Raw genomic sequence first — 27,412 nt, 5'->3', positions numbered from 1 at the left:
ACCATGGTAAGTGAAGGAAGTTTCCAGTGAAAGTTCACCTATTGCCTCTGCATTAAATTACTGGCAACAGGTTTATCAGTTTTATTGATGAGGAAGTGATCTAAACATTGGAATTCATAGCTAAGCAGCTCCTTCTACCACCTTCAACAGAAGTTTAAAGGGGCAAGTGTCATAGGGAGAGTCTAGATAAATGGGGATGAAGGGCCAGGATGCGACGGGCTGAGGAGTATATAAGGAAAGGGAACTTCTAGCTAGTGAGAAGGGGGGGGGGAATAGTCTAAGGATAGAAAATTAGAGCAAGAACGGTAAGAGAAAAAGGGTAAACAGTGTATTATCTAGTGTAAGAGCTTTGTCTTCGGAAAAACTTGTAAAGAATCTCTGATATACATAAACTTTAACTTTTGGTCATTTCCTCTTTGATTAGATCCTCAGGCTAAGCCCCCTCCCCTTGTTTTATCCCACTCTCTTTACAAATATCTATTGGTTTGGGCCTTACTGGGTTACACAGATTCCACCATTCTAAGCGGATTTGGGTCGTTTGGTTGTTTGGTCCTTACAGTTTTAATAAGTAATGTATCATTTTTTTTATAAAGTAATAATTTTACTTTTAGCCTAATTTAAATGTTATTTATTTATTTATTATTATTTTTTTTTTTTTGTCTAGATAAAGTGTCAAATGATAGCTAATATGTATTAACATTAACGTAAACTTAATTAAAAAAAAAATCAAATTTAGATAACGTCAAAACAAAACAAAAAAAAAAATGGATAAAATAACCCCCAAAAAAAACTAATATATATTTTTAAATAACGACAAATTTTGCAAAAAAATAAATGACAAATTCAAATCCACTTAAGTTTGAAGAAAAGCATACAAATTTTTTTCATGATATTGACAAAAAACAATATACCAAAAAAAAATCATCTTATGCATTCTGAAAACAAACACATTTATTGCACTCTTTTAATAGGTTATTACTTTTATATATATATATATATATATATGCATTTCTTAATACCTTAGTTTCACACAATATGAATTTATTATATAACTTAAAAGTAAAATATTTATTTATTTTTATTATTTATTCTATTATCTAATTTTAAGTAAATTAATATTAAAAAACTATTTACATATGAATTTTGATTAAGCACATAATACTACTATACTAGTATATATATATATATATATATATATATATGGCCCCCTGCGGACTATTCAAACTCCAAATACAAGAAAATTAAATCCAAAAATTTCTAATTTCTATAAAACTAAATTTCCAAAATACTTATATATCAACCACACACAAAAAAAAAAAAGGCTAATACTGAAAATCCCTTTCGGGTTCCTGGCTTCCACTTCGTAAAACCTAGAAAAATGAAAAATCACACCGCCTCACAATTAAGTCACTGAACTAAAGAGGTCCACTTTGCCTTGACAAGTTAGCTTGGCCTCCGCTCCACACCCAGCTCTGGCAACCAGTGCTGCCTCTCATTCACTAAATGATTGTTTTGACTCTCTCTCTCTCTCTCTCTCGTCATAATACATTATCTCTCTTTTGAATCAAAATATTAAAGTTAATAATATATATATATATATATATATTTGCTATGTTTTTTTTTGGGGGGGGGGGGGCGGGAATAATATGTTATTAGTTATTACATATGTTGTCTTACTTATTATTGTGTTGTGCTATGTTATGTATTTAGATGAGCAAAACTTAGGTACAGTACTTAGGTGTTGTTCTTTAAGTTCTCCTTTTAAAATTCTGCTATGTGGATTTTTTCTCATGGGATGGAAGTGTATTTTTTAACTAAGTAATCACATAACTAAATCTTAAGAGGGAAACCTAAGGAACAGCACCTAAAATACTGTGACCTTGGGGTAGTACTGTACGTAAGTTTTGTCCTAGTCTAATCTAAGTGTATATGTATGTGAAACTCCCTCCTGAAAACTTGAACCCGACCCTTACCCCCCACACCCCACAAGTACTTATATTTGTGGAGTAACCATTACGCCAAGATAACGGATGTTCTTAAAACAATAGTTAATAAATCATATTAAGAGATTTTTATCGCCACTTTTATGATAAATATAAAAAGCTGACTGGAAAAATTAATTGTTTTATCATTTTTTTAGAAAATGTTTTTAAAAATAATTCATAAACCAATGTCATTAGAGCATTCGTTAACATTTCTCTTATATTTATAGTAATTATTTTTGGTGCTAGAAGTGATAATAGTGGTTGAATTATTTGTCTAGTATTTAATATATTTAATTAGGTATATAGATAGTTTAATAAAAATTTAATATGCAGGTAAATGTAAGTAATTTATGGAGACGCATTCCTTAATTGATTTTTAAGAAAAGAACAAAAAAAAAAAATCAAGTTTCGAAGTTATTATTGCTCAATTCTTCATCCCAAATATTGAAATTTTAGATGTTTAACTCATAAAAATGCTCAAATATAAAAACCTAAGAATATAGATTTTATTACCATGGAAGAGCTCATTTATGTAATAATATTTTATTCAAATTCTCTTTCTTTTTTTGTTATTTAAGAACTTTGTATATTTAAGTTGGTCCTCCTTGAAAAATTCCTAGTTCCACCATTGAAAGAACGAGTCTGGTTAACAAGTGTGCATTTGTTAATAAATCATTTTAAGAAATTTTTTATACCATTTTTATGAGAAATATAAAAAATTTCTAAAAAAATAGTTGTATTTTGTTTTCTGTAAAAATTTCTAAAAATATTTTTTAAACCAATATTGTTAGGGTATCCGTTAAGTTTTCTCTATAAAGAAAGTGTTATTGTCTTATTAGAATAATCGCAAGCAACAATAGATGGGCCCTCCATCAATGTTGCCAGTATGACTGATCTTTGCAAACCATCATCAAGCCTTATTATTCGTCTTTGAATTAAAATAAATTTTGATTTTGAATTTTTTTAATTGTATACAGTGAAAAAAATTTCTTAATAAATAATTATAATGCCAAAAAGAGTAATATAATTTAGTCAAAATTTAAGCATTTTGTCATAAAAATTAATATGGGTTATGTAAGGACTCAATTTGTAACGATCCCCAACTCGTTTTGGGTTCGATCGCTAAAGGCCCAAACAATAAATGTGTAGAGCGTGGATATAAAAGAACTAGATTAAATTTAAAAGAAAAACGATTAAACTTTAACGTTTCTGGATGGATTAGCACAAATATTACGATCAATTTCTCCTTGAAGCAAGCTAAGTCATTTTTTTAATAAGATTTTCTTCTAGGCACTATTCGTTTAGAAGTTTTCCCCTTTTTTGGCGCATTCTTCCATGTTATATACTACCTTCTTAGTGTCATTTTCACCACACACGTGTAGGTTGGGTTCGGGGGATCCCTTCCTGTCTCATCCAACACCTTCTGGAACCTCCAACCAGCAGATGTAAGGTTGTTTCATCACTGTTCAAGCATCACCTCCACATTAATGCGACCAGAGAGTTGGTTGAGAGGCAATTAATGCGGAGGCAGTTGTTGTTAAAGATATTTGTTTATCTTTTCTTTCTTACCCTTGGTCTCATGTCCCACCTTTTGTGGTAATGCAACTTCAAAGTGTGTTTGTGACAATACGGCGTTCAGATTGTCCTCGGACACATACTGCCGACAAGGATTTTGTCCTCGGACGCATACTGGACCCATCTCATGTGATATCTACTCCTCTTTTTATTTGGTTCCCCTTATAATCTTATATGAGCCTCCTCGGATGGTTTAACGTCCTCGGATGGGCCATAAGCCCAGTTAACACGGTTTTAATATTTATTGATTAACCGGCCCCCACAGGTTACATGTTGTATATCTTTAATAATTATAAGGAAAAATTATAAATACCAACCTATTTTATGAGAAATTTATTCTAAATTTAATGGAATTTTTTTTTTTTTTTGAGAAGGAACAATGGAATTTGATAATATAGCAAATACCAACAATACTAAAATACCAGAGAAGATATTTATATTCAAAGTTAAATAAGCTAAAATACTTGATAATTAGCTTAATTAAAAATAAGTAGCTTCTTAGACCAAAAAAAAAAAAGGAAGATAGAATAAATTTTATATATGTAAAAGCAAGAACCTTTCATGTGGTAGTGGCTCCACCATGTGGTACATTTTTGAAAAGAAAGGAGAATATAATGAAATTTTGATATTAGTTTATAAGATTTATATGAGAAAAAATTGATTAGAAATATGGTGTTCCTGCTAAAATATTCTTACTTTTGTAATGGTGGAAACAAAGACCAACAAAAGAAAAATAAATAAATTTAACAACACACGATCAAGAATGTAAAAACAATTATTGAAGGATATTTTTATTTTTATTGTCAAAATGATATTTGCATTTTTTGGTAGGCATGAAACAAGTCTATCTATATCAGTCACAATATCATGCAATTTTCAAAATTTTAAACACATATAGTATGATCAAATTATTAAACTAGTTTTATTGTCTTTCTATTTTGTCTATAAAGTAGAACACTAAATATTATAAATTTTTACAAGAAAAATTATTGAAATATTGGAGGAAACTAACAAAATGCACCACACATTAGAACTCTGTTATATCTAATGTAGAATTTAGATTCTTTTATACTTAATGTAATGTAGAATTTAGAATCCTAACAATAAACCATTAAGCCTAGTGTGTTTACGAGCATGAAGTACTGTAAACAATTGATCAAATATAATAGATTTCCAGTGTTTGCATACCAATTTGAGTCTGACAAATTGCTTCACAGCTAGTCACCATAGCAGCCGATTTGATGGGTTTCTTGTTTCTGTTTTGTTCTTGTAACTCTTATTTCCCTCTTCTTCAGTCTCCAATGTTAGCTTTTGCATTTCCCTCTTCTTCAGTCTCCAATGTTAGCTTTAGAATTTATTAGAAAACTCTTAAAGCAATCTCCATGTGAATGACCAAACCAGAAAATATTTGTTGTCATTGTTGTTGTTGGGTACACATGAAATCAAAGCTCTATAATGAGTTTGTAAAGATGGCTTGTGCTTCTTATATATAAAGATGAGCAATAACGACGTCATATGGAATGCTTGTAACAAAATCTATTTTAAACAGCTTCAAGTCCCCCCACAGACCTTTTCTTTTTTTTTGGTAATCAAGCAACCTCCCAAAGACTATTCTATTTTGAGAGTAACTATTCTAAATCTAAAATTATTAAAAATATATATTCTCAAAATTGTATAACTATATCACATAATTCATAAGTTAATACTCCATTCGTCCCAAATTGTTAGTCCTCTATTTTATTTGATGTCCCAAAATAATTTTCTCTTTTAAAAGTCAATAAATAAATTTCCTATCATACCCATCATTTCATTATAAGTTTAAATTAAGGATGGTAGTTTTGAAAACTTATATATTTCTATGTAAAATAAAATGCATTAAATAATGAGACAGAGAGTGTGTAAAAAAGTTTTTTTTTTTTTTTTTGGTTTCCCACAGTGTATCCTCAAAGCTTTCAACCAGAGACTAATCACTGTTCGTGCCGGGTCGGCCCACGAAGGGGTAAAGTACTAGCCCAGGGATTCTTTTCAAAGTGCAGGTAGCAGGACTCGAACTAGGGAGCACACCTAGTCGAGCCAAGTACAAGCACTCTGAGACCAAGCGCCGAACCGCTTGGCCAACCACTAGTGTAAATTTACTTGCATTTATTGGGTTGGAGTGTCAAGTTCACTCCCAGTGTAACTAATAATTACTAGATACCAAAAAACCAAAAGCTACACCTCAATTGGTTTGACTAAAGAGTAATACTAAGGAATAATATTTATTAATTTTGCTTTTGTTAACAGGTGCCTTCATGCACTTGTCAAGGAGGCTTCGAGTCCGTTTAGGATGTGATGCAAGTTTCAGTTTATTTGAGTTTTTAGTTTCTTTTGGTATTATTCATAAATTTCATTATACTTTTTGGTATTATTCATGGGTCTCATTATACTATTCAAGTAACTTTTAACTTTTTTTTTTATACTTTCAACAAAAAAAATTTTAGTTTCAATTAAATAAGTTGTTCCCATAAAACGTTAATAAACAAATGCCCTTTAAGTATTTAACTAAAAGCAACTCAAGTCCCCATAAAAAGCCAATTAACGGTATAAAATTCAACCTCATCGAATGACTTAAAACACTTGTTAACTAGACTCTTATTTTTTTACAATGTGAACACTTTTATCTAAGTCTAACATTAATATCACTTTTTTTATATACAAATCTCAACAAATCATGCCAATAATGATTTAAAAAAAAAGGCTAAATCACAAATTATACTCTTTAACTTTGTCTAAAATTCAATTCAAACATGTAATTTCACTTTCATTTAGTCTAGTCCTCTAAATTTCAATTATTTAATTTAGTCATTCCATTAATTTTCATTAGAATTGCATTGTTAGTAACCCCTAAAACGACGTTGTTTTTTGGTCTCATTTTAGGACACTTAATGGTAATTTTTTAATGGAAGTAGACGGGATGGGATGATTGAATGGTACAAAGTTAAAAGTTCGAGGGATGAATTGAACGAAAATGAAATTACATGATTGAATTGAATTTTGGACAAAGTTTGAGAATGTAATTTGTAATTTAGCCCCAAAAAAAAAGTGTGTGAAATTCATGATGAATATGCATTGAAATTCTACAATGTCAACACAAAATTTAGGACCACAAACTTTTGCGCCACAATTTTACCACAAATCTAATATGATAGACTATGTGAGCGGTGAAAAAAAAAAGAAATAATAAATCTATATACGAAAATGACAGATATAGGGAAACACAATCTTTTTATTTTTTTGGTAAACGGTAGATACTATAAAACTAAGAATAGCAAAACATAATCTACTACGTAAAATAGTTATGGAAAAGTGTGTGCTCCTAGATTTACTCCAATCACCTAGTAGAATATAAACTGACACCAGTATTAGTACAGCCCATATTAGTAGGCAGACATATAGACCATGATGTACAGCCCACTAGTGAGTCAGAAAAAAGTGTGAGTGACCCATATCCGTTAAAAAACCCGCCAACCATTGACCCTTTATATATCAAAATTCCACTCCATTTTCTCACTCTTGTGCTGACTTGACTTCACACTTTAGAGAGAGAAAGCAAGAGAGAGAGAGAGAGCCGTCAGCCACATTACTAGGCTTCAAAGGTGATCTCTGATCACCATTTTGGGTTTAGATCTCCCTTCAAAAATGGTTATTGTTTGTGGGTTTTAAGTTTTGTTTGGATTTCATGCCTTACCAAGCCCGATCTTGCTCTGAGTTCTGCTTCATTTGAAACTATAATCGTGTTTGATTTCTGAAATTCCCAAGTTGGGTTTTGTTATTTCTGTGATATTAATGTTTCCATGAGTTAATAATTATTGTATGTTGCTTAGGATTGACACATTGTGGAAATTTGATAATGTATGTGAACTCTGTAGCACATTTTAATGCATAGAATTGAACTTGTTCTGTTCATAAATCATATTTTGGAATTGCCTTATGCTTAATTATACTGTTATTATTAGCACATTTGAATGCATAGATTATGATTGTTAGCAATGAAGCAGTTTATATATGCTGTTATCTGTTTCTTAGTATTGGTCAGTGGTGATGATAGTTGAGTTGCCGGCTATTCACTAATACTATACACTATAATAGCCTTTTTACCAAAGATGTTTCTAGGTGCATTGAATATTTAGAGATTTTCAACCAATTAGTTTGGTGGGAAGTTTTTACAAGGTACTATTGAATGTGTTGGAAAATAGATTGAGGAGGGCAGTAGGCTAGTTGGTATTTGATTTGCAAAGTGAATTTTGTAGGGGACACAAGGATTTTAGATTATGTATAGATAGTGAATGAATTAATGGATAGTATAGTTTGGAGAAAGATGTCCTGATTGATTTGTAAATTTGACATAGATAAGGGTTATAATCATGTGAATTGGGATGGTCATCTCTACATGCTAAAGAGATATAGGTTTGGGGAGAGATGGAGGACCTAGAATTAGGACTTGTATATCTTCTGTCAGGTTTTCTATGCTTGTTAATAGTAACTTGCTGGGCTTTTATTTGGGCTCTAGGGGTTTGAGAGAAGACTCATTTTTACTTCTTTTGTGTCTTTTAATTGTGCAAGTGCTCAATAAAATGATTGGAAGGGTAGCTGTGGGAGGGAGGATGAAGGGGTTTAAGATGGAGGGGAGAAATGGGGAGGATATGACTATCTCACACCTGCTGTTTGCACTCAATATGATCATCTTTTGTGGAGTTGATATGGAGAACATTAGATCCTTTAGATGTATTCCATTATGCTTTGTGCTCTTAGGAAATACCAGAAAAAAAAAAGGAAAACAAAAAAAAATGAGAATTTTTTATGTGTGATAGAATGCCAGCCAAACTCAGAAAAAGACATGTAATGCTGGACCAAGCTGCTTGATAATTTGAATTCCCTATTATATTATGGAAGTTCTTGAAAGAGCATGTTGAAAGGTGGAAGGAATTGGGTGTCATTAACTTCATCTTGACTAACAATTGGTGGGAAAAAATTGTGTGCTCTTACTCTCTGGCTTTTCCTGTTTAGTGCTATGTATATCTGCTTGTCTTGTTAATCCATAGAAACTCTTTTATAATATAACTTTACTGGTTTGAAAACTTTATTGTATCTGTCTTAGGACATATTGGAAAATCTGTCAATGTGTTCTTGTGATAGGCTTAGGCTGAGGAGAAATTATATGTTTAGGCTTTTGGTTTTGGTAGGGATGGGAAAATAGTTGATTTAAGTTTGCAAAGAGTTGAGAAGAAAATAAAATAGAATTTACACATGAATAGTAATGTGAATATCAAAGTGACAAAGAGAAGGGAAAGGGAGAAAATAATTAACGTGCCTTAGTACTCAAAACACTTAAATTTTTCTACAGAATAGGTGTTGTGTTACCATTGAGAGTGACAACCAGTCCCTGTTGCAGGATATATCCAACAAGGCTCCTAATCTATTACAGTTAGGTCTTTTAGTAGATGATATCCCCTCTCTAAGCTAATTTTAGTGCAATTTCATTCCATTGCATTAAATCTGTGATTAACAAAGCTGTTAATGTACTTGCTAACATGGCAAGGGAAGGGGATAAGATTTATACTGTTAGTCCCTCTTTCCTCGATCCTTATGTTAGACCCATTGTATAATTGGTTGATTAGTATAAAACTCTATTGCTTTTTATCACAAAAACTCTTTTCTTATTTGGGTACAATGATACTTTTATATAGATTCCATCTCTTAATTTTTCATAATAAAACTAGAAGTCCTACTTTGAATAGTAAATTAAGTACTGATTAAATTGGGCTAAAACACACATGCACTTCCCATAAACTAAATAATAGTTACCTAATCCATAACCAACAAATACTGAATTACAAAATACCCTTGATCCTAAAAAAACCAACAAAACATGACACAAAATAATAATGACCTAATCAGCTATCAGGGACACTTATTCTTGGGCTTTACCTTAATCTTAGGCTTTCAAAGGATATTTTTTCTTTAACCATGCAATGGCTGCACCAGTCTCCTTTGGCATTGTAACTTCAACTTGAGCAAAGAGGATTTTTTTTTACCTGGACTGAATGGAGCAGGTAAGTGAAAGATATTTCAGATTTTACTTTGTTAGTTTGTGAATAATTAAATTATTGATTCTTATGATATTATGATGTTTGTGAATGTTACAGTATGAGAAAGTTGAGAAGATTGGGGAAGGAACCTATGGTGTAGTTTATAAGGCTCGTGACCGTACGACTAATGAGACTATAGCTTTAAAGAAGATTCGCTTGGAGCAGGAAGATGAGGGAGTACCAAGCACAGCAATACGGGAAATCTCCCTCTTGAAAGAAATGCAGCATGGGAACATTGTCAGGTATTAATTAGATTTATGGGGTTCTCTGATCTCATTAAAGCAGGATTATGCATATAAATAAGGATGAGTGTGTCAGGAACAAAGATTCTACTTGTGCCATGTTGTCCGCTACATATATAATTTCTCTTGCCCAATCATGGAACTAATGACAAAGATAAAAATATCTGGATCTGAAGGGATGGAAAGTAGCATGTGCATATAGGACTGTAATATCAAGGCAAGCTCTTCTCTTGAGATTTTCATTTAGCCTTCTAGTTCATGTATTGGGCCAACTTCATTATTATTCCCCTGTTCCTTTCACTTTGATGTAGTATTTTAAACTTTAAAGTCATGGTTCAGGAACTGTTTTTGACCTCTGGTTTTCTTTCAGCATCATCTAATTTCTTATCATTGATATAATTCAGCTTTGGTTGAAATGGAAAGATAAGAAAAAATAGTGATCAAAACAATCTAAATTAGATCACCAGTGAGCTCTAGCTCAAATGACACTTTCTCCTTCCTTAAGGAGATGTGGTTAAGCTTGTGGGTTCAAGACCCACAATGTGCACGTGTAACTCATACAACACCACCCTACTAGAGTGTATCCTCTCTTACTAAGATTATCACGAGTGAGGATCTTCCCCATGCTACCGTCCATACAAAGAAAGAAATCCTCCTAGGGGCCTTGACAAACCAAATACTCTTCTAAGAAAAAGTCGTTTCAGAGGTGCCCCTTAAGGCATCATAGAATGAACGAACATCAAACCCACCCCCCCCCCCCTTTCCCTTTCAAATTCCACCTCAATCAATCACAGGTGTCACTTCAGCACAATGGCAATTCTTGGGGTTAAATGGCTTATCACTTATGGATAGATATGCTTTTGTTTTTTTTTCTAGGTAAGTGCTAGACAATTAACATTCTACTCTGAGCATGTTAGTTCTCATAAGAGTAGCCTTAACTAAAACAATGGCATTAGTTTTAGTCTCTATGTGGTGTATGATTGTTTAGCATTGTGATGAATTTGTGTTTGACAGGTTACAGGATGTTGTGCACAGTGAGAAGCGCTTATATCTGGTTTTTGAGTACCTTGACTTGGATCTTAAGAAGTACATGGATTCATCTCCAGAATTTGCAAAGGATCTACGTCAAATAAAAGTAAGTGGGCTGCTTTCTGCCATCAGAGGTTTGTATATCCGCGCAATATGACTATTTTCTTTTTTTCTTTTTTTAATTTAAAAAAAAAAATTTATTTATTGATTGTGTGATCCTTTGAGTCAAAGAATTATAGTCATTTAGCAGTTATCTAATTGGCAAATAAAATTATTTTCACATCAGGTGCATGCCATATCTTGGTTGTGGACCTGTGGTGCCTTACAACTTCTATGATGAAGTTAGAGAGATGGTGCTTCTGATTTTTTCTTTTTCTTTCTCTTTCTGTTCTTTTTTTTTCTTTTTTTTAATTATATTTGGTGAAATAATTTTCACTTTTGTCAATTCCTGTCAGGAACCAACCATGAATTTGCCAGCCCAATATATGTGTCATTTATTACATTTTTAGCCCGTCTCTTTTACCTGTTGAGCATATTTAAAGGACTTGTTAACGCAATCTAATATGATGACCATGTTTTTACTATAATATTTGTTTTTGGTTAATTTTTCTAGGTTTAAATATATTCTTCCTGAACCTTTTCTCTGGTTCATCTTGAGTCTGGTTTTAAATATGGCAATAATGATGCAACAGGACTACTTGTAAAAATATTCAATTGGGGATATCTTTCATTTCTGCAGATGTTCCTTTATCAAATTCTCCGTGGCATTGCTTATTGTCATTCTCATAGAGTTCTTCACCGAGATTTGAAACCCCAAAATTTGCTAATAGATCGCCGTACGAACGCGCTAAAGCTTGCTGACTTTGGACTGGCCCGAGCATTTGGTATTCCAGTCAGAACATTTACACATGAGGTATAAATATGCATTGGGCTCAATTTTGCTAATGTTCTTATTTGTGTTTCTCCAATAATAGGGTTTTATTTTTTTTAGTTGTTGCAATTGCTCTAGGCTTTTGCTGTTCATTGCCAAAATTTGAACACTATGATGATTTTACTTCCACCTCTAAGTAACAATGGAAAAATAAACCTTATGGTCTTTGGATTGAGTGGCACCTCCTCCCCAATTAAAAGGGGTTGAGCTGCATCATATAGGTTCAATCTTGTATGAGCCTGTGAGTTGTGTATGTTTTCTTTCTCTAAAAAATGGAATATACAAAAAGCGAAGAAAAGATGTGTAGGTTCTTGCCAGTAGTGAATTAGTGATGTGGGCCAGTGGCTCTTGTAGTCTAGCAGAACTGATTTTTTTTTCTCAATCCCTATAAAAAGCTTAAAATGCGTGATATGGCAGTGGATATTCTACCAACAAGTTTTTGGACTTGGTTGTTCATGGCTAATTCTAGTAGAATTACCCAAGGCATTTCTTGGACTGAATCAATGTAAAAATTTTGTTCTTGAATTGTTAAATAGCCCATAATGCATCCCTTGATGGACAGCAGAATTTTTGACAAATCTATATGGTTAAAACTCAAAAATATATTTTAAAAAATTAAAATTGTGTTGTATCTTATGTTTCTAATACTTCTACTATCACTTAATAAGAAATTTGAGTAATGAATAACAATTTCAATCCATCACTTATTTTTGTTCCTGATTGATGATTCTGTTAACTTTTTTTAGGTGGTGACCCTGTGGTACAGAGCTCCAGAAATATTGCTTGGATCCCGCCACTACTCTACCCCTGTTGATGTGTGGTCAGTTGGATGTATATTTGCTGAGATGGTTAACCAACGAGCATTATTTCCTGGGGACTCTGAGATTGATGAGCTATTTAAGATTTTCAGGTGAATAGCTTCCCATCAACATTTTTCATCATCAATTTTCATTGAGAATTTAGTTGCAGCCATATATATGGAAGGATGACTGCATGTGCTATGAATAAATATTATATTATGCATGTTAATAGACTATCCATTTCCCAAAATAGATCAATGTGGCTGGATAAAGTGGCCCCAGATTTTTATGAAATACATGCGAGTAAAATGACCAGATTGTCTACTTTTTTGTTTTGCTTTAAGCTAGTGTATTTTGACATCTTTGTTATACATATATTACATACTTTTTCCCCCTTTTTTATGCTGGAATGGATAATGGTTGTATATATTGTGGCATTCTGCTAAATTTTGGTTCAAGTAACATCTCAACAGTCAACAATTTTGGGACGCTAAATATGTTAGAAATATTAATTGCCCAAAATTTTATGAGTATATGCTCTGTATGTGGTTTTAATGAAAAATCAAACCAAACATGTGCTGGGTTGCATTCTAGATGCACAATGAATATATAATTAGATGACCAGACCTTGAAAAATTGATGAAAAAAATGAAATTGTGTGGTTTACAATTATTGGATGTGCACATGTAAAGTTTGACCCATTGAATATAAGCTCTCTCTCTCAGTTGCTGCTCTCCCATAAACTTACACTTTGTAAGTCATGTATAGGTATATCATATGTGAACTGAAATGGTGGCTGCTGCTCATATGTTTGTGGTGAAAACCTTAAATAGTTCATATTTTCCCTGAAAAGTCACTCTTTTGATTTTAAAGTGCATATTACTGGGAACTGGTTGTTGCTCTAAATTGCCTAATGAAAATTCCATCAAACCCTCCCCCCTTCTTGTTGCAACAGAATATACACAGAGACACACGAATTCACCAAAAATCTAAAGAAAACTGATGTGAAAAGAAAAAGTAGTTAGCTTGTATGGTTGCTCTGGTGCTGTGGTCATTTTTATGCCTCATTTGTATATATATGGCCAATGAAAAGAATGATAGAAGTATGTTCACATTGGTGGGATTCATTCATTTAGAACAGTTGAAAGAAAATGAGGGTGGAAGTTCTTGTGAAATAGTAAAATAAATGAAAACAATCATGAAAGAAGTACATAATGTTTCTTCCAGATGTGGATGTATATTATTATATTTTCATATCTTTTTTTTTCATTTATATATGAAGAGTCTTAGGTACTCCAAATGACAATACATGGCCTGGTGTGACATCTTTGCCTGATTACAAATCTACCTTTCCCAAATGGCCCTCCAAGGTAACTAAGCATATGTGATACTGTGGTCCATAAATTTCCATTACCAGGACCATTAAAAAAAACTATCAATTCCTAATGATATATCTTGTTAAAATTTTAAAAGATGCATCCTTGCCACGCAGGATCTGGCTACTGTGGTTCCAAGTCTTGATTCAGCTGGAGTTGATCTTCTTTCTGTAAGTTTGCATTTGATTTCGCATCTATTATAGTTGTATACCTGTCGGCGACAAGATGATAATTCCAAATATTTTGATTCAATGATGGCTTCTTAGTTAAGTTTATTATTTTACTCAAGCATTTATGAGTTAGGTAAAAAAAAATTGTCAACTGCCTGTATACCCTTTGATTTTTTTTTTTGGGGGGGGGGGGGTGGTTTAAGGGCGTAATACCCAAAAAAAAGAACTAGTAGCTCTACTATTTTCACCTGGAAACAAGTTCCTATTTCATGGTTTCATCAGATGAACAAAGCCCCACAGCAGGGACATTTTTTCTTGTTTTATCTGCTTCCAACATCTAGAAGCTTCCCATGGGCTATACCATATAATTACAGATGATACACAAATGGATACAATGTAATACATTACATCAACTATGTTTTCCTACTGATTAAGCATTTCTGTATCATGTTCCAGAAAATGCTCTGCTTTGATCCCAGCAGAAGAATTACAGCCAGGAGTGCTCTTGAGCATGAATACTTCAAAGATATCGGGTTTGTACCCTGATTCTCTGTAACCATTCTGTTGGAGAAGTATATATATTAATGTGTAGAATTCTATGGGTTTTGATTGTGTGAGAAATATGTATGAAGTCTTTAGTTGCCTTTTTTTTTTTTTGGTTGAATTTTAGATTTCTTTAATTTGGTGTTAGATGAAAAAATTGGAACAACTAGAATCTGCTTCAATTTTTTTCCCCTTACCTCCTTGTCCTAATGGTAACTGGCATTTTCTTTCCAATGCGCCTGTAATTGACAGTATCATGTATGAGAGAAAACATAGTATTTTTATTTTTGTTATTTTATGTGGAATTGAAAGTTGGTTTTACTACCTTGTATTTGCTATTATGTATCTTATCTCCCTCTCCCATCTTCCCTTTTTTCCAATTAGACTGGAAGCCGACAGGATTTTGAAATCATGTTGTTTGGTGTTAGTGCTAGCTAGCACACTTAAAACATTGGACAAACAAAAAAAAGTATACATTATTAGGTATTTTCCGTAGGCCTACAAGTTTGATAAATGATTGAAATGTATGTGGGGTTTAGCCTTGTCCTAACACTTCGGGATTGAGAGGTAGGATTGCATAGAAGCATCTCTACTCGCTAGCCAGCTCGTTGATGGAACATCTTATTCATGAATGAATTTTTCGGAAAGCCTACAGAAAGATTCAATTCTAACTTCGTAGAGGCAGTGCTGCTGATTCTTAAACTTTCTATATATATATATATATATATATAAACATATAGACTAGAAACGACATTTCTTATCTCAATGAAACCAAAAGGAAATGAATGTAATTGGAACATGGATGGAATATAATGAAATAGAGCACTGAGTGTATGTTTGGATAGCGGGCACGTCTAGTGTTTTTTGTGGGTCCCGTGCACTGTTCACAGGACCCACAAGTACTTTTTTTTAAAAAGAAAAAACAACTTTAAAACTAGGTCCTACAGTATTATTCACACATTTAAAAATTATTTTGCTACAGTGTTTTCAGTTTTCAGTAATAAGCAAATCCAAATAGACCCTAAATGTATTTGCATTATCATCATCTTCAACTAAAGTATTCTCTACAGTTGCACCATGAGTAGCACATAGAAGAGCAACACCCAATACACCGGCAACTCCCATCATATGAAATGGGAGTATTCCATTCAATAGTCAATTTTAAATTTGATGAGTTCTTTTTATTTTTTTAATAATTATTGGGACCATTCAAATAAGTCAAATATCTGTTATATGATTGATAATTAATTTAATACTTTTATTAATATTTGAAAGTTATTTTTTCTCATATGCAGTACTATATATCAAAATATAAGTAAAAGAATACATTACCTTACCACTTGTTTTATATGATTATTTTACTTTATTGATTTAAGAGGAAAAGATCAGCATGTTTTGTCAGCTGGTAAATCAGCCATTACAAGGGGAATCAAAGGAAAAGAAAGTCTAACTCTCTTGTAATAGAGAAATTTGAAAAGAGTGTTTACCCTCTTGTTTTATAGTTTTTTTTTTTTTTTCAACAATTTATATCTATAAATAATATGATTATTATTTGTAATTAATATTGTGGTTAGGGGTGGTCGATCCATCAAATTCGAGTTGAGGGATAATCTATCACTAGACTTGATCATATCAAGTGTTGATGGAACCTGCTACTGATTGCGTGATCGGGGGAATCTCCATCCAAATCTCTCTTTTCAGTGAGTAGGATTTCAATCGAGTCTTGGGTTAAACAAAATTAAATGAAAGCTTAATAAATTAACATAAGAAACAAGAACGATTTTTTTTTTTGAATTTCTCACATAATTATAACAATATGTAGCCCATTAACCAAAAAAAAAAAAAAATCCAGAGCACCGCACAAACCAAAATCCGAAGCTAATCCATTTTCCTCTCAACCACCATTAATACAAATCTTGATGAGCTCATCAGCCTTGCTCTTTTGATTCTGTCCCTTCTGATTACCGACATCAATAAGGCCATTGGCAAAGAAGGATACTTAAAAGGCCTATTGGTTCGCTTGTATAAGGGTTTAAGTGGCAAGTGGCTGTTAATAATAAGAGTTTTGTTAACAGTTGATTTCAACAGGTAACAATTATGAGTTGAGAGGGAATAATAGGAGTCACTACTTTATAGTCACGTTTTTTTTAAACCGCGTTTTCATCAAACGAGACTATAGCTAACCTATAGCCGTGTTTTTAAGAAACGCAGCTTAAATTACTAACCTTTATAAAAAAAAAAAAAAAAAAAAAATGCCTTTTATGAATTGTAACCTCCCCATAGCTAAGCTTAAGGGTCTTAATGTTCTAGACGTTGCTTATTTGCCTTTATTTTATTTTATTTTAAGATTTTTTTAATAGACACCATAAAAATTAAACCTATACCAACTTCTTTTACAAGTCAATAATTTTTTTTATGTTAAATTATCAATTGGTTTTTGGTGCAGACAAGATTAGAAGTAGAACCCGATTATTTTTTTTTTGTAGACAGGTTTAAACTCCAGATTTCTTATGCAAGAGATAAAAGACTTTATCTGTTGAGCTAATTAAAATTCAAATTAAAATTTTTTTTAAATTATTTATTTATATACTTTGGGCTTGTTTATCTATCCAGACTACAGGCTAGAGCCCGTTACACAAAAAAGTACTGTTGGCATTGGGATACGATGGGCTGGGCCTAACGGCCCAACAAGGGATAAAAAACCCTAAACCCCAATTACGCTCCTTTTGCATGAGTCTAAGCTAACGTGATAAACATAGACACTCTCTCTTTCTCTCTCTAGCTTTGCAAAGATTAAGAATCCCAGTTCACTGACAAGATTTTGAGGTTGTCAAGGTCTGTGCAAAAAAACCCAGGTACTATAAACACGAACTCAAAGTTCTGGTACCCTTAATCCCATGCTTTTATATATTTTATTGTTTCACTTATGTAGTTATGCTGTGTGTGTCTGTGTGTGTTTTGGTGCCACATAGACAGTTAAGCTCGCAATTCATGTTTAATATTCCATCTGGGTAATTTTATTTTTTCATATACTTTCAATTTTATTCTAGTATTTGAAGTTCAATATATGGATTATATATATATATATATATATTTCAATGTATGTATGAATGTATATACATTTTTTGGTCTGTTTCATATGTAGGTCCCACTTGTGGCTGTCTCATGAGATAACTTCTCCATTCATATTATCTTTTGCATGATCAAGAAACCCATTTGTTCTTTCTCTAGATTGTGCTTTAAAAAAAAAAAAATTGCTCGTATATATATATATGATAGTGTAGTTTTTTTTATTGCATTTTAAGTTTAAGATATATAGTACCCTTTGGTTGTGGTCATTATGTATTCAACGAGCTCAATTTTGAACAGAATTAAGCTTGATTAATGAGAATGTTCTTTTGAGGATTGTGTTTGTGTGTGATGAACTGATGGTCAAATTTACTCAAACACCAAATTTGGGATTGAACCCATGGCATCACCCTCCGACCCTTATTTGTTAGGCAGGAGATGCTAATCTGGTCTAATGAAAATTGGTGCATTCTCCGTATGCATAAATATTATATATACTAGTGGTTTATACTATTTCCCTGATTATCTTTCCTAAAGGTGACATAGAATTTTTAGGACTAGAAGTGATACACAGACTGATTCCTCTTGTTAAAGGTTTCAGAGATGGTCTTCTCAATGAAAATAATACATTCAGCCTTACATATTTCTGAATCCATATATTTAGCCTTTTCAAATTTTATATATATATATATATATATACATATTTATATATATATATATATATGTTTTGATGACATAGGAGAACTTCACTCAGATTAGTTGCATGTCGCAGAACATATTGTACAACAATCCTCACTGTTGATCAAACTGCTACGGGCAATAGTCTCCACCCGCCAGAACCAATTACCGGGTAATGTAGAGGCTAATAATTTGAATATACTCCTTGTAATGTTTTAGCTGGTAATCCAACAGATATATATATATATATATATAGCTTTGTGTAGTTGAAGACATTAAACAATCTTTGCTGGAATTGGAGTTACAGATTTAGTTACCAGGAATTCCCTTCTGCTTATATTATCATTGTTTTTCTTTATTGTTCATGTGACTAATCCATTCTAATTTGTCGAGGATCTATAGCAAACCCCAAATTTTGGGACTAAGGCTTTGTTGTTGTTGTTGTCGTCTTGCCAACACTTTTTGGATATTAACCCATTGTTCAATTAGATAAAGCATCTTTAATCATGATTCCTTTAACTTTTATTGGTTAATTTATTGAAATTTTGACTAAGAAATAGAATTGCAATATCTTCTCCCAATTTAAAATAGAATCTTGAGAGATTTTTCATGGCACTACCTAACAGACAAGCTCTCTTTTGAATCTTACCAGTTAAAAGATGTCAACACCAGAACAAGTTTCAAGGATATATAAAGTCCGAAAAACAGTGTTTCAAATGCTGAGGGATCGTGGTTATAGTGTTGATGATTCTGAGATCAACATGACAAGACAGCAGTTTACTCAGCATTTTGGTGAAAGAATTAAAAGGGATGAACTTTTTATCCATAAAAGCAAGGAACAAGATTCCTCCGATCAGGTATGATATTGGCTATCTTTGATTAATTATCTTTGAACTTACATTTAACTTTCACTGATCTATTTTTGTTCTTCTGTCATTGCTTGGGTTTAAATTTATTATGTCTCACTGTTCAATGCATCAAATTAATGGATGCTGTTGGTTTACAGTCTCATATATATATATATATATATATACCCTTGTTATCAAGCATAGATCACCTTCTCTTACTCATGAACGACAAACTTATGCAAAAAGAAAAAAGAAAATGTTTTTCCTCCTGCTCAAAAGTTTCATTAATGTTGTATATTTATCAAGGGGTAAATCTTTGAGAAAAAGATTTTATACAAGGAAATCTAGTGTTCTATATTGTATTATGCTCAACATGCTCAACTTTTAAATTTTTAGCCCCCCTCCTCCTCTCTCTTTTTCTTCAAGTAACAGGAGTGGAAAGAAAAAGTGAACATTCTTATTGATTTCCCAACTTAGTTCAGCCTTAATCCCAACTTTGGTATTGGATCTATGGATCATTTTTTCACCCTCTTTTTCCCGGAATTCCCACATATACCTGCATGTTCTTATCTTAGATAATTTTTTCTTATGATCATGTTGTTTCTAAATGCAATAATTATTCCATGCATCTATCTTTAACCTTCTCTTCTGATTGGTTATGTCATAGTTGCATCCCCAAATTGTTGATTTCCCTAAAAAAGTAGCAGTTAACTTCATAGTTGTGTGTGGTCAAGATAAGTTTCTCCTTGGGGTTTGAGGGATACTCCAGTGGTTCCAGCACCTCTTGTGGTGCCTGGGCACTGGGGTTCGAATCCCACCAGCCCCCCTCCCCCTATATACCTTGCAAAATAAAAAAAGATAAGTTTCTCCTTATAATAAAATTTCAATTCTTTCTTCTTCTTATATATACCACAGAAGAAAAGAGTTGAAAAGAAGTTTGACACCCAGGCTACATTCATATAAGATTTTGTTGCCATATCAGCTAATTTGGCAACAACTACAAAAAAAATTTAAGGTGAACAGTATGTATGCTAAGCCTGATCACTGTCTGTTGGCAATGTCTTTTATCCTCCACCAAAATTGTACAATACGAAGGCAGCATCTTCACCTTTGAGAGATGCTCCTGAATTTCTTTGCTCTGCAGAAGTACCACCACACAACAAAAACCCAATTCTGTAGCCTTAATCATTGCTTTTCTCATAGCTAAAAGCTTTGCTTGTGTCATGCTCACAACAGCTTTCCTGGAGCATCATGGCAAAACTCTTTTCCCTTCCTTCTTTGCAACAAAAGCTACACCTCCACAGTTGTTGTGCTTGTTCCTTGCCTCCTCCACGAGCTGTAGGATTTGCCAATCTAACACAGCACCACCAAATGTAGACTGAGATAAATAGGTCTGCTGGTTTTGGTGATTTTCCTTCTTCTTAAAACCTGCAATGTACCTGCAAATAAGACAATTACTAAATATTAAAGTAGCCATAGTATCCTCTTAATTATCTTCAAAAAAGAATTTTGCTTCTGCTCCACAGTCCATAAGGTGGTCACCAGAACAATGGAAAACCATAGATTGTGTTCATTCTTAAATTGAGTGTTTTTCAACCAGGTAGATAACCATGTAAAAAAATGGCAAGGATTAAGAAAATCAGCTCAAAGAGTCAAATTACAGCCAAGCAAAATGACTCTAGCAACAGTGCAAGTAACGAGCGATAAAAGATTCCTCCCGACAGAATGGGGCACAAAAAAGCAGTGGTTATACTTCTGCTAGCTAGAACAGTTCTGAGAGGCAAAGCTTTATGAAGAAGTTGCCACAAGAAAACCACCAGTTTAAAAGGAAGCTAAGGAGAACAAAGATTTTTCCAATTGATATTGCGCACTCTTTCATGAATCAGTTACTGGAGACATTGGTGTTACTAAGGCAATGGTAACCCTTACTAACTTCATACAACCCCTTTAAAGATGAGGGCCAAAGGAGCTTGTCTAAACCATCTGACCTAGAAATAATAGTACAAAAATTTGAGAAGATATTTCTTAGTTTGTCTTCTATGAAGTGTATAGTATAAATAAATATTTTTTCTTATAGTAACAAAATTACAGTTTTATCTTTTACTTCCTACTTTTACATTTTTGGCCATTTATTACAAGAATGGGGGTACCCTGATTCCTGAATCTGTGTGAAGAATTAGTTCCATGTTTTTGGCAGTAAGTTGAGAATTTGTTGGATGGTAAGATCACTTTCCACCTTGTTTTTAGTTCTCATTCTAGTTTGGCATTAGTCTAACCAAAGTCATAGGATGTCGGACTTCTATCATTTTATTAACCTCAAATTAAATGAGTGCTCATTCACTTTGTTTTACTTGCAATTTTTTTTTTTTACATGTTTCTTTCTGTTCTTTCTTATGGTGGTCTCTTTTTGATCTGTCAAATAAGGACCGCTTGTTTGTGCCGCATTTTGCATATTTAGTTTAAGTCTTCAATTTTTTGTGTGCGCTTGCCTCTTATTTTGCTCTTGTCCTTGTTCCAGATTTATGTCTTCTTTCCTGAGGGGCAAGTTGGTGCTGGAGTAGTAAAGAATTTGGCCCAGCGTCTGAAAGCTGATAATATTTTCAGTGCAATTGTGGTTGCTCAAAACCGTTTGACAGCACAAGCCAAACACGGTGTTGAAGAAGTCAATAAACTTATCCGCATGGAGGTCTTTGAGGTGAACACTAATTCTCCACTGATATTCAACGGCCAATGTTTATGCTTTTGAAAGATACCCATTATTGTGCATCTATTTTCTCTTTTTCTTTTTTTAATTATTTATCAAAGGGTGGTAGACTCACTTTGTTGAAGAGTACTCTTTCTAGCCTTCCAACATACTATCTATCGTCATTTACCATTCCTAAATCTGTGGCTAATAGATTGGAAAGAATTCAGAGAAACTTTGGGAGGGCTTCAAAGTAGTGTTTCAAATACCCTTTGGTGGCATGGGATAAGGTTTGCTCAGCTTTTGAGATGGGCAGGTTGGGGATCAGGAAGATTGTGTTCTTTAATCAAGTTTTACTAGGGAAATTGTTATGGAGGTTTGGGCATGAAGTTTCTCATCTTTGGCAGTTATTGCCACTAAATATGGAGAGGGCAAGGTGGGGTGGAGTACTAAGGTTTGTAGGAGGGCCCGTGGGTGTGGATTATGGCGAAGTATAAGTGAAGGGTGGGAGAGTTTTTCTCAACATTTGGCTTTTATTGTGGGTGATATAAATCCGATACATCTCTACATGTAGCTGTAAAACTTTCTTTTCCTTTTCCTAATATTGCCATGGGATGTTTTGGTAGTACCAGCAACTGCTGCTTTAGGAGCTGAATCATGGTGATCTAATGCTTTTGTCAAATCTTTATGCAGGAAAAAGAATTAGTGGTCAATATAACAGAACATGTTTTAGTTCCTAAACATGTAGTACTATCCAACGATGAAAAGAAGGAGATGCTGAAGAAGTATGGATTAAAGGATTTACAGGTCAGTCTTGAATAACTTCAAATTTGCACTTCTTAGATTCCAGGGCATGTTGATTTATTTGTACTACTGCTTTTGCAAGCACCAAATGCCACATAGTTCCCCCACCCCCGAAAAGGAAAAGTAATTGAATTCCATTCACATAAGCTCTAATGTTCATGCTCAGCTAAATATTGCTTTCTGATGAAGAGTCATATCTTTACAAACTTGCATTTGTCATTGATTTTTGAAAAGAGTACAAGGAGCCATAGCTTCCATTTTCATTTCTCTTGGCTCTTCAAGAGCTTTAATAACGTTTTGTTTGGCTTGTCCTGTGTGATCTTATTTCAGTCTAATTTCTACTTCTGTACATGTTTGAAACTGATGATATTTTTTTGTAATTTCTGTGATTGTTGGACAAAGACCATGGATTAGATGCAGGGCCACAGGATTTATTCTATTAGTAGATGTCATGTGTCTACTTATGTTAATAGGCATTTATATGAAATTTTTGGGCTAGTCCAATTACAAGTTGGTTGTGTATGTGTGTGTGATTAATGAGAAATTGGGTTTTGGTTTATGAAAGGCATGGGTGCCCTCTAGGGAATCTCCCTCTTTTCCAAGAAATCTTCCTCTTTCCCAGAGTCTTATTTCTTGCTATCCTTTGATCTTAATGATTTTCCCCCTTTTTTTTTTTCGATAGTTGGGGAAAGGGAGATTTCCTTTGATCTTTTGAAACCTCAACTATAAACCTTTTTTCCACAGCTTTAGCCGCAAAGCAACCTTAGAAAGACTTAAGTGTCCTGCTGTGCCATAATTCCTTCAACATGACCCTTGTGTCAGCCCGTCTCTGCCTCTTAGTTCCTATTTTTTCCAAGCTATAAACCACTAATTTTCCATACCCTTACCCACCACATAATCAATTGTAAGCTGGTTACCAATTTGTCCCACTGTCATAATCTAATGGTGGGTTTGGTTAAATATCTGATCTAATGCAAAATTATTAAATGGTGTAATGTTAATGAAATGTTACAAGCTACAACAAGGACACACGGAAGACATCTTGTAAAAGGCTCATCAACATAATTTTTTAGCAACAATAATATTTTCTTACCCAAATTTTTGTAAAATAATATTAAATTGTAACCAAATTCTACCAATATTGTTCTAATATCTATTTATCCCATAGACGGACAGGTTAAACACTGGTTGATCATGCAGTACAGCCTTATTTGACTCTTAAGGCCTGTCATGCAATGAATATGGTAAAACAAAAATAAGAAAGAGAGATGATAGGATATATTTGCTGAGACTTCAGTAAGGAAAGAGAGAGTTTCAGCTATAAAGAAAGTCAATAGAATGCTGCTGCCTGAGGAATTACTCACAAGTGAACAGCAAAGCTGTTTCTCTACACAGCAGGTTCTGCCACTTAAAATACTCCACATGAAATAATAGATTTTAGCTACTGGTAAGCTTCCTGCTTCCCATGCTTAACATTAAAGTTACTTTTAATAGGGGTTTTCTTTTAAAAAATTAAAGCTAAAAATATAAAATAAAATAAAAAATCCTTCTATAAACAATCTCAATTGGCAGCACAAAAATCACTGGCCTGTCAAATTACAAAAGCTCAGGCAAGTTTAACAATGAACAACAAGAATAAATTGTAAAGCTCTAGTCCAATCCATCAAGGAGTGAAGGAAAAAGGATTTAAGCTTGATGCTAGACTTTTCACATCCCTCAAAACTTCTAGCATTCCTCTCCCTCCAAATACACCACATCACGCAGTGTGGCACCATCTTCCAGATTACGACATTACAATGCAGGCCAAAACTGCCCTGCCAAGACGCTAACAGATCCTTTACTCGCTGTGGCATAACCCAATGTAAACCAAGTACACAAAAAACCAGAGACCACAACTCGGAAACTATAGGACAATATAGAAGCAGATGGCCCATGTTTTCCCCATTTCATTTGCACATAACACACCAATCAATAAACAATTATACTTCTCTTCCATAATTTATCTATAGACAAAATCTTCCCCAGCTCAGCAGTCCAAGAGAAGAAGGCAACTCTAGGAGGGATCTTTCATATCCAAATAATTTTCCATGGAAATGAGATTGAGGTAGGCTTACATAACAACCAGTAATAGCCTCCTACCTCAAAACCTCTGCTCTTTGAGGGCCTCTAGCACATCTTGTCATCTCCCCTTCTGTTTGCCGACATTAAACAGATTAAATCCATAAACCTATCCGTAGCTTCCAGCTCCCAATCTTGAAAACTGAAAGTCCCAATGCATCACCCCATTGTTGCCTTGCACTAAATCGGCTACGGAAGCATCTCTATCCCGACTAATCAAAAACAACTCCCAGCTCTGCTAGCTTTGGCTTTGAAAAGAGAGAACTTTTGTTCATCCGTACATTGTCTAGTTCAACTGCTAAAAGTTCGAATTACATGTGAAATTCTTAATCAGTGTATGCCCATTGTTCTTCACCCCATTGTTGTATGCCCATTTTCTCTTCAAATGTTTATTACTACAAATCTCGTACTCAAATCTGATGTCTACTTCACATAAGAATAAGATATATGCTGGGGCTTGCTTTTCTAACGAAAATCCTTCTAGTTTATAATATTTCATGTTTGACATTAGATTGGATTTTGGCTTCCTTAGATATTGGAAAAGAACCGAGGATCATGTTTACCTTGGATTGCATACCAATTCAAAATCATGTTTGTCCATCTTCTCTGCAAATGCCTGAACCTCAATATTCCTAATCAATTGTGATGTCTACTTCATTTATGACATATACATTGGCCGGCTAATCTAAGACAATCCTTCCAAGTTCTAACATTTTCTTGTATTTGTTTTTCTATCAAAACCAGCTACCACAGATATTGGTACGTGATCCAGTTGCTAAGTATTATGGGCTTAGACGTGGGCAAGTTGTTAAGATCATCCGAGAAAGTATGACTGCTGATGAATATGAAACATATAGACTTGCTGTATAAAATTCCTATGGTGCTCTGCAGGGCCTTCAATTACACAGATCTATGAGCATAGGCGTAAAAAAAGAGGCCCAACATACGAATATTTGGGCCTAAATATATTAGCCCAATCATTTAATTTGTTTTCTTTCTTTTCCTATTTGGTGTTGGAGTCTAATTTATTTTCTTGCAAGACAATTTTAAATTTTTTTTGTTATTCCTATTAAGTTTGAAACTCTAAAGAACCTAGGATTCAGTTTTGTTTATAGTTTTAATTGAGTAATAAAATTTCTTTTGGAAATTTCCCTCCGATTGGTACTAACTCTCTCACGTTATCTTTCTCAAAAAAAAAAAAAAAAACTCTCTCACGTTTTAAACTATTCAATTTTATTGTTGCAAATCGTTTGTCTTGTCATGTCATGTATCATCCTATTTCAAACTTCACATGGATATGAATCATTTTTTTTTTTTAAGCTGCATTCAGTGTTTCAAAAAAGAAGCCAAAGATCAGACCAGCACACACTAGTCCCATGTTACATATTTTCTGGGATTGTGACTAGAATATTTCACTTTGATTATAATTTCCATAGTGTACTTTTGAACTTATTTATGCTACCGTTTTAGTTTTGGTCATATCATTGTCAGGTCGTCACTTTTCCTAGGCAGTGAAGCAAAGGTGACACGACTCAATGAATCACTTGTCCAGGTGAAACAGGGAATGAATTCAGTGATATTTGGCAAATACTATTTCAGTGAGATCAAATGATTTATATGAAATCAAATATACACTTTTAGACCTTTATAAATGATTCCTGAAAAGCCCATTTTTCTAAACCTTATTGTGCTTCAAAAAACCCATTTTCCAAACCATATTTAGCTTTAGTTAGATAGGCATCGAGGAAAATCGTGTCCAAAATCAAGAGCAAAAATCAATAGTAATTGTGAACAAATATAAACACCGTGGGTGAAGGATTGTTCAACAGCAACTACGAACAAATGCAACAGCAAAATTCAACATTTAATTGAACAACAAAATTAAATACTTATTGTAGGTGAAGAAACTGCGTTGGAGGAGGATGAATAGGGCAGAAAGGCTGAGGAGGAAGACGTTGTGTCTACATGCTCCATAATATACTGTGGTAATTGTAGATGAGCTGTGCAAGGAAACTTAATTTAATTTGAGATAAAGTCTAATACTTGTTTGAAAAAATCTTGCCCAAAACAGTGATTAAGGCATAACTGGACTGGTTAAGTAAATACGGTGGTTGAGGAGATGAATTGGGTGAATTTAGGGTTTGGTAACTTTGATTTCGGATTTATGATAACTTTTAGGTGGCCGTTGGGGATGAGTAATGACAGATTCGGATGGGTGGGTGGGATTAATGAAGGCTTAGCTACTCTATGGTGATGGGACTGCTGTTGTGCAAGAGGGAGAGGAGAAGAGAGCTTGGGGAAGGATGGAGAGGGTACAGACGTCATAAAGGACAGATGGCGTGGGGGAGAAAGAGACGTTGAGGTGTAGTCGCTTCAGGTGGGCCCAATGAATTTCAACCAAACAGTAACATATTTGGGACAACAAAACTCAAA

The 27,412-nt window shown here is 33.6% G+C and overlaps 2 protein-coding genes across 6 annotated transcripts; both read left to right on the top strand.

Moving 5' to 3' along the window:
* Positions 1-7,007: 7,007 nt before the first annotated feature.
* Positions 7,008-15,072, top strand: LOC115968315 (cell division control protein 2 homolog A-like). Of its 2 annotated transcripts, XM_031087672.1 has the most exons (9): positions 7,008-7,195; positions 9,539-9,652; positions 9,746-9,930; positions 10,945-11,065; positions 11,699-11,872; positions 12,637-12,800; positions 13,973-14,060; positions 14,183-14,236; positions 14,693-15,072. In XM_031087672.1, the coding sequence occupies exons 2-9, from the start codon at positions 9,644-9,646 to the stop codon at positions 14,780-14,782; spliced, it is 885 nt and encodes a 294-aa protein (XP_030943532.1). In that variant the 5' UTR covers positions 7,008-7,195; positions 9,539-9,643; the 3' UTR covers positions 14,783-15,072. The 2 variants fall into 2 exon arrangements, with proteins under 2 accessions (XP_030943532.1, XP_030943533.1); XM_031087673.1 differs by lacking the exons at positions 7,008-7,195; positions 9,539-9,652 and having other exon boundaries at positions 9,737-9,930.
* Positions 15,073-17,519: 2,447 nt separating this feature from the next.
* On the top strand, positions 17,520-25,985 carry LOC115967422 (DNA-directed RNA polymerases II and IV subunit 5A-like). Of its 4 annotated transcripts, none has more exons than XM_031086513.1 (6): positions 17,520-17,634; positions 18,621-18,698; positions 19,179-19,383; positions 21,893-22,069; positions 22,751-22,864; positions 25,724-25,985. In XM_031086513.1, exons 3-6 carry the CDS (start codon positions 19,186-19,188, stop codon positions 25,847-25,849), a joined length of 615 nt encoding a protein of 204 aa, XP_030942373.1. In that variant the 5' UTR covers positions 17,520-17,634; positions 18,621-18,698; positions 19,179-19,185; the 3' UTR covers positions 25,850-25,985. The 4 variants fall into 4 exon arrangements, with proteins under 4 accessions (XP_030942373.1, XP_030942372.1, XP_030942371.1 ...); XM_031086512.1 differs by having other exon boundaries at positions 18,603-18,698; XM_031086511.1 differs by having other exon boundaries at positions 18,588-18,698.
* Positions 25,986-27,412: the final 1,427 nt, after the last annotated feature.

This window comes from Quercus lobata, chromosome 11, assembly GCF_001633185.2.
Source record: "Quercus lobata isolate SW786 chromosome 11, ValleyOak3.0 Primary Assembly, whole genome shotgun sequence".
Lineage (NCBI taxonomy): Eukaryota > Viridiplantae > Streptophyta > Magnoliopsida > Fagales > Fagaceae > Quercus > Quercus lobata.
The sequence above is the reverse complement of the archived record's forward strand: the minus strand, read 5'-3'. Positions and strand labels throughout refer to the sequence as shown.

Coding starts and splice junctions, on each gene's coding strand:
- LOC115968315 (XM_031087672.1), top strand. Junction 11,066..11,698: donor AGGATCTACGTCAAATAAAA/GTAAGTGGGCTG, acceptor TCATTTCTGCAG/ATGTTCCTTTATCAAATTCT. Junction 14,237..14,692: donor CTGGAGTTGATCTTCTTTCT/GTAAGTTTGCAT, acceptor ATCATGTTCCAG/AAAATGCTCTGCTTTGATCC.
- LOC115967422 (XM_031086514.1), top strand. CDS start 19,186: ATGTCAACACCAGAACAAGTTTCAAGGATATATAAAGTCCGAAAAACA. Junction 19,384..21,892: donor AACAAGATTCCTCCGATCAG/GTATGATATTGG, acceptor TCCTTGTTCCAG/ATTTATGTCTTCTTTCCTGA. Junction 22,865..25,723: donor ATGGATTAAAGGATTTACAG/GTCAGTCTTGAA, acceptor TATCAAAACCAG/CTACCACAGATATTGGTACG.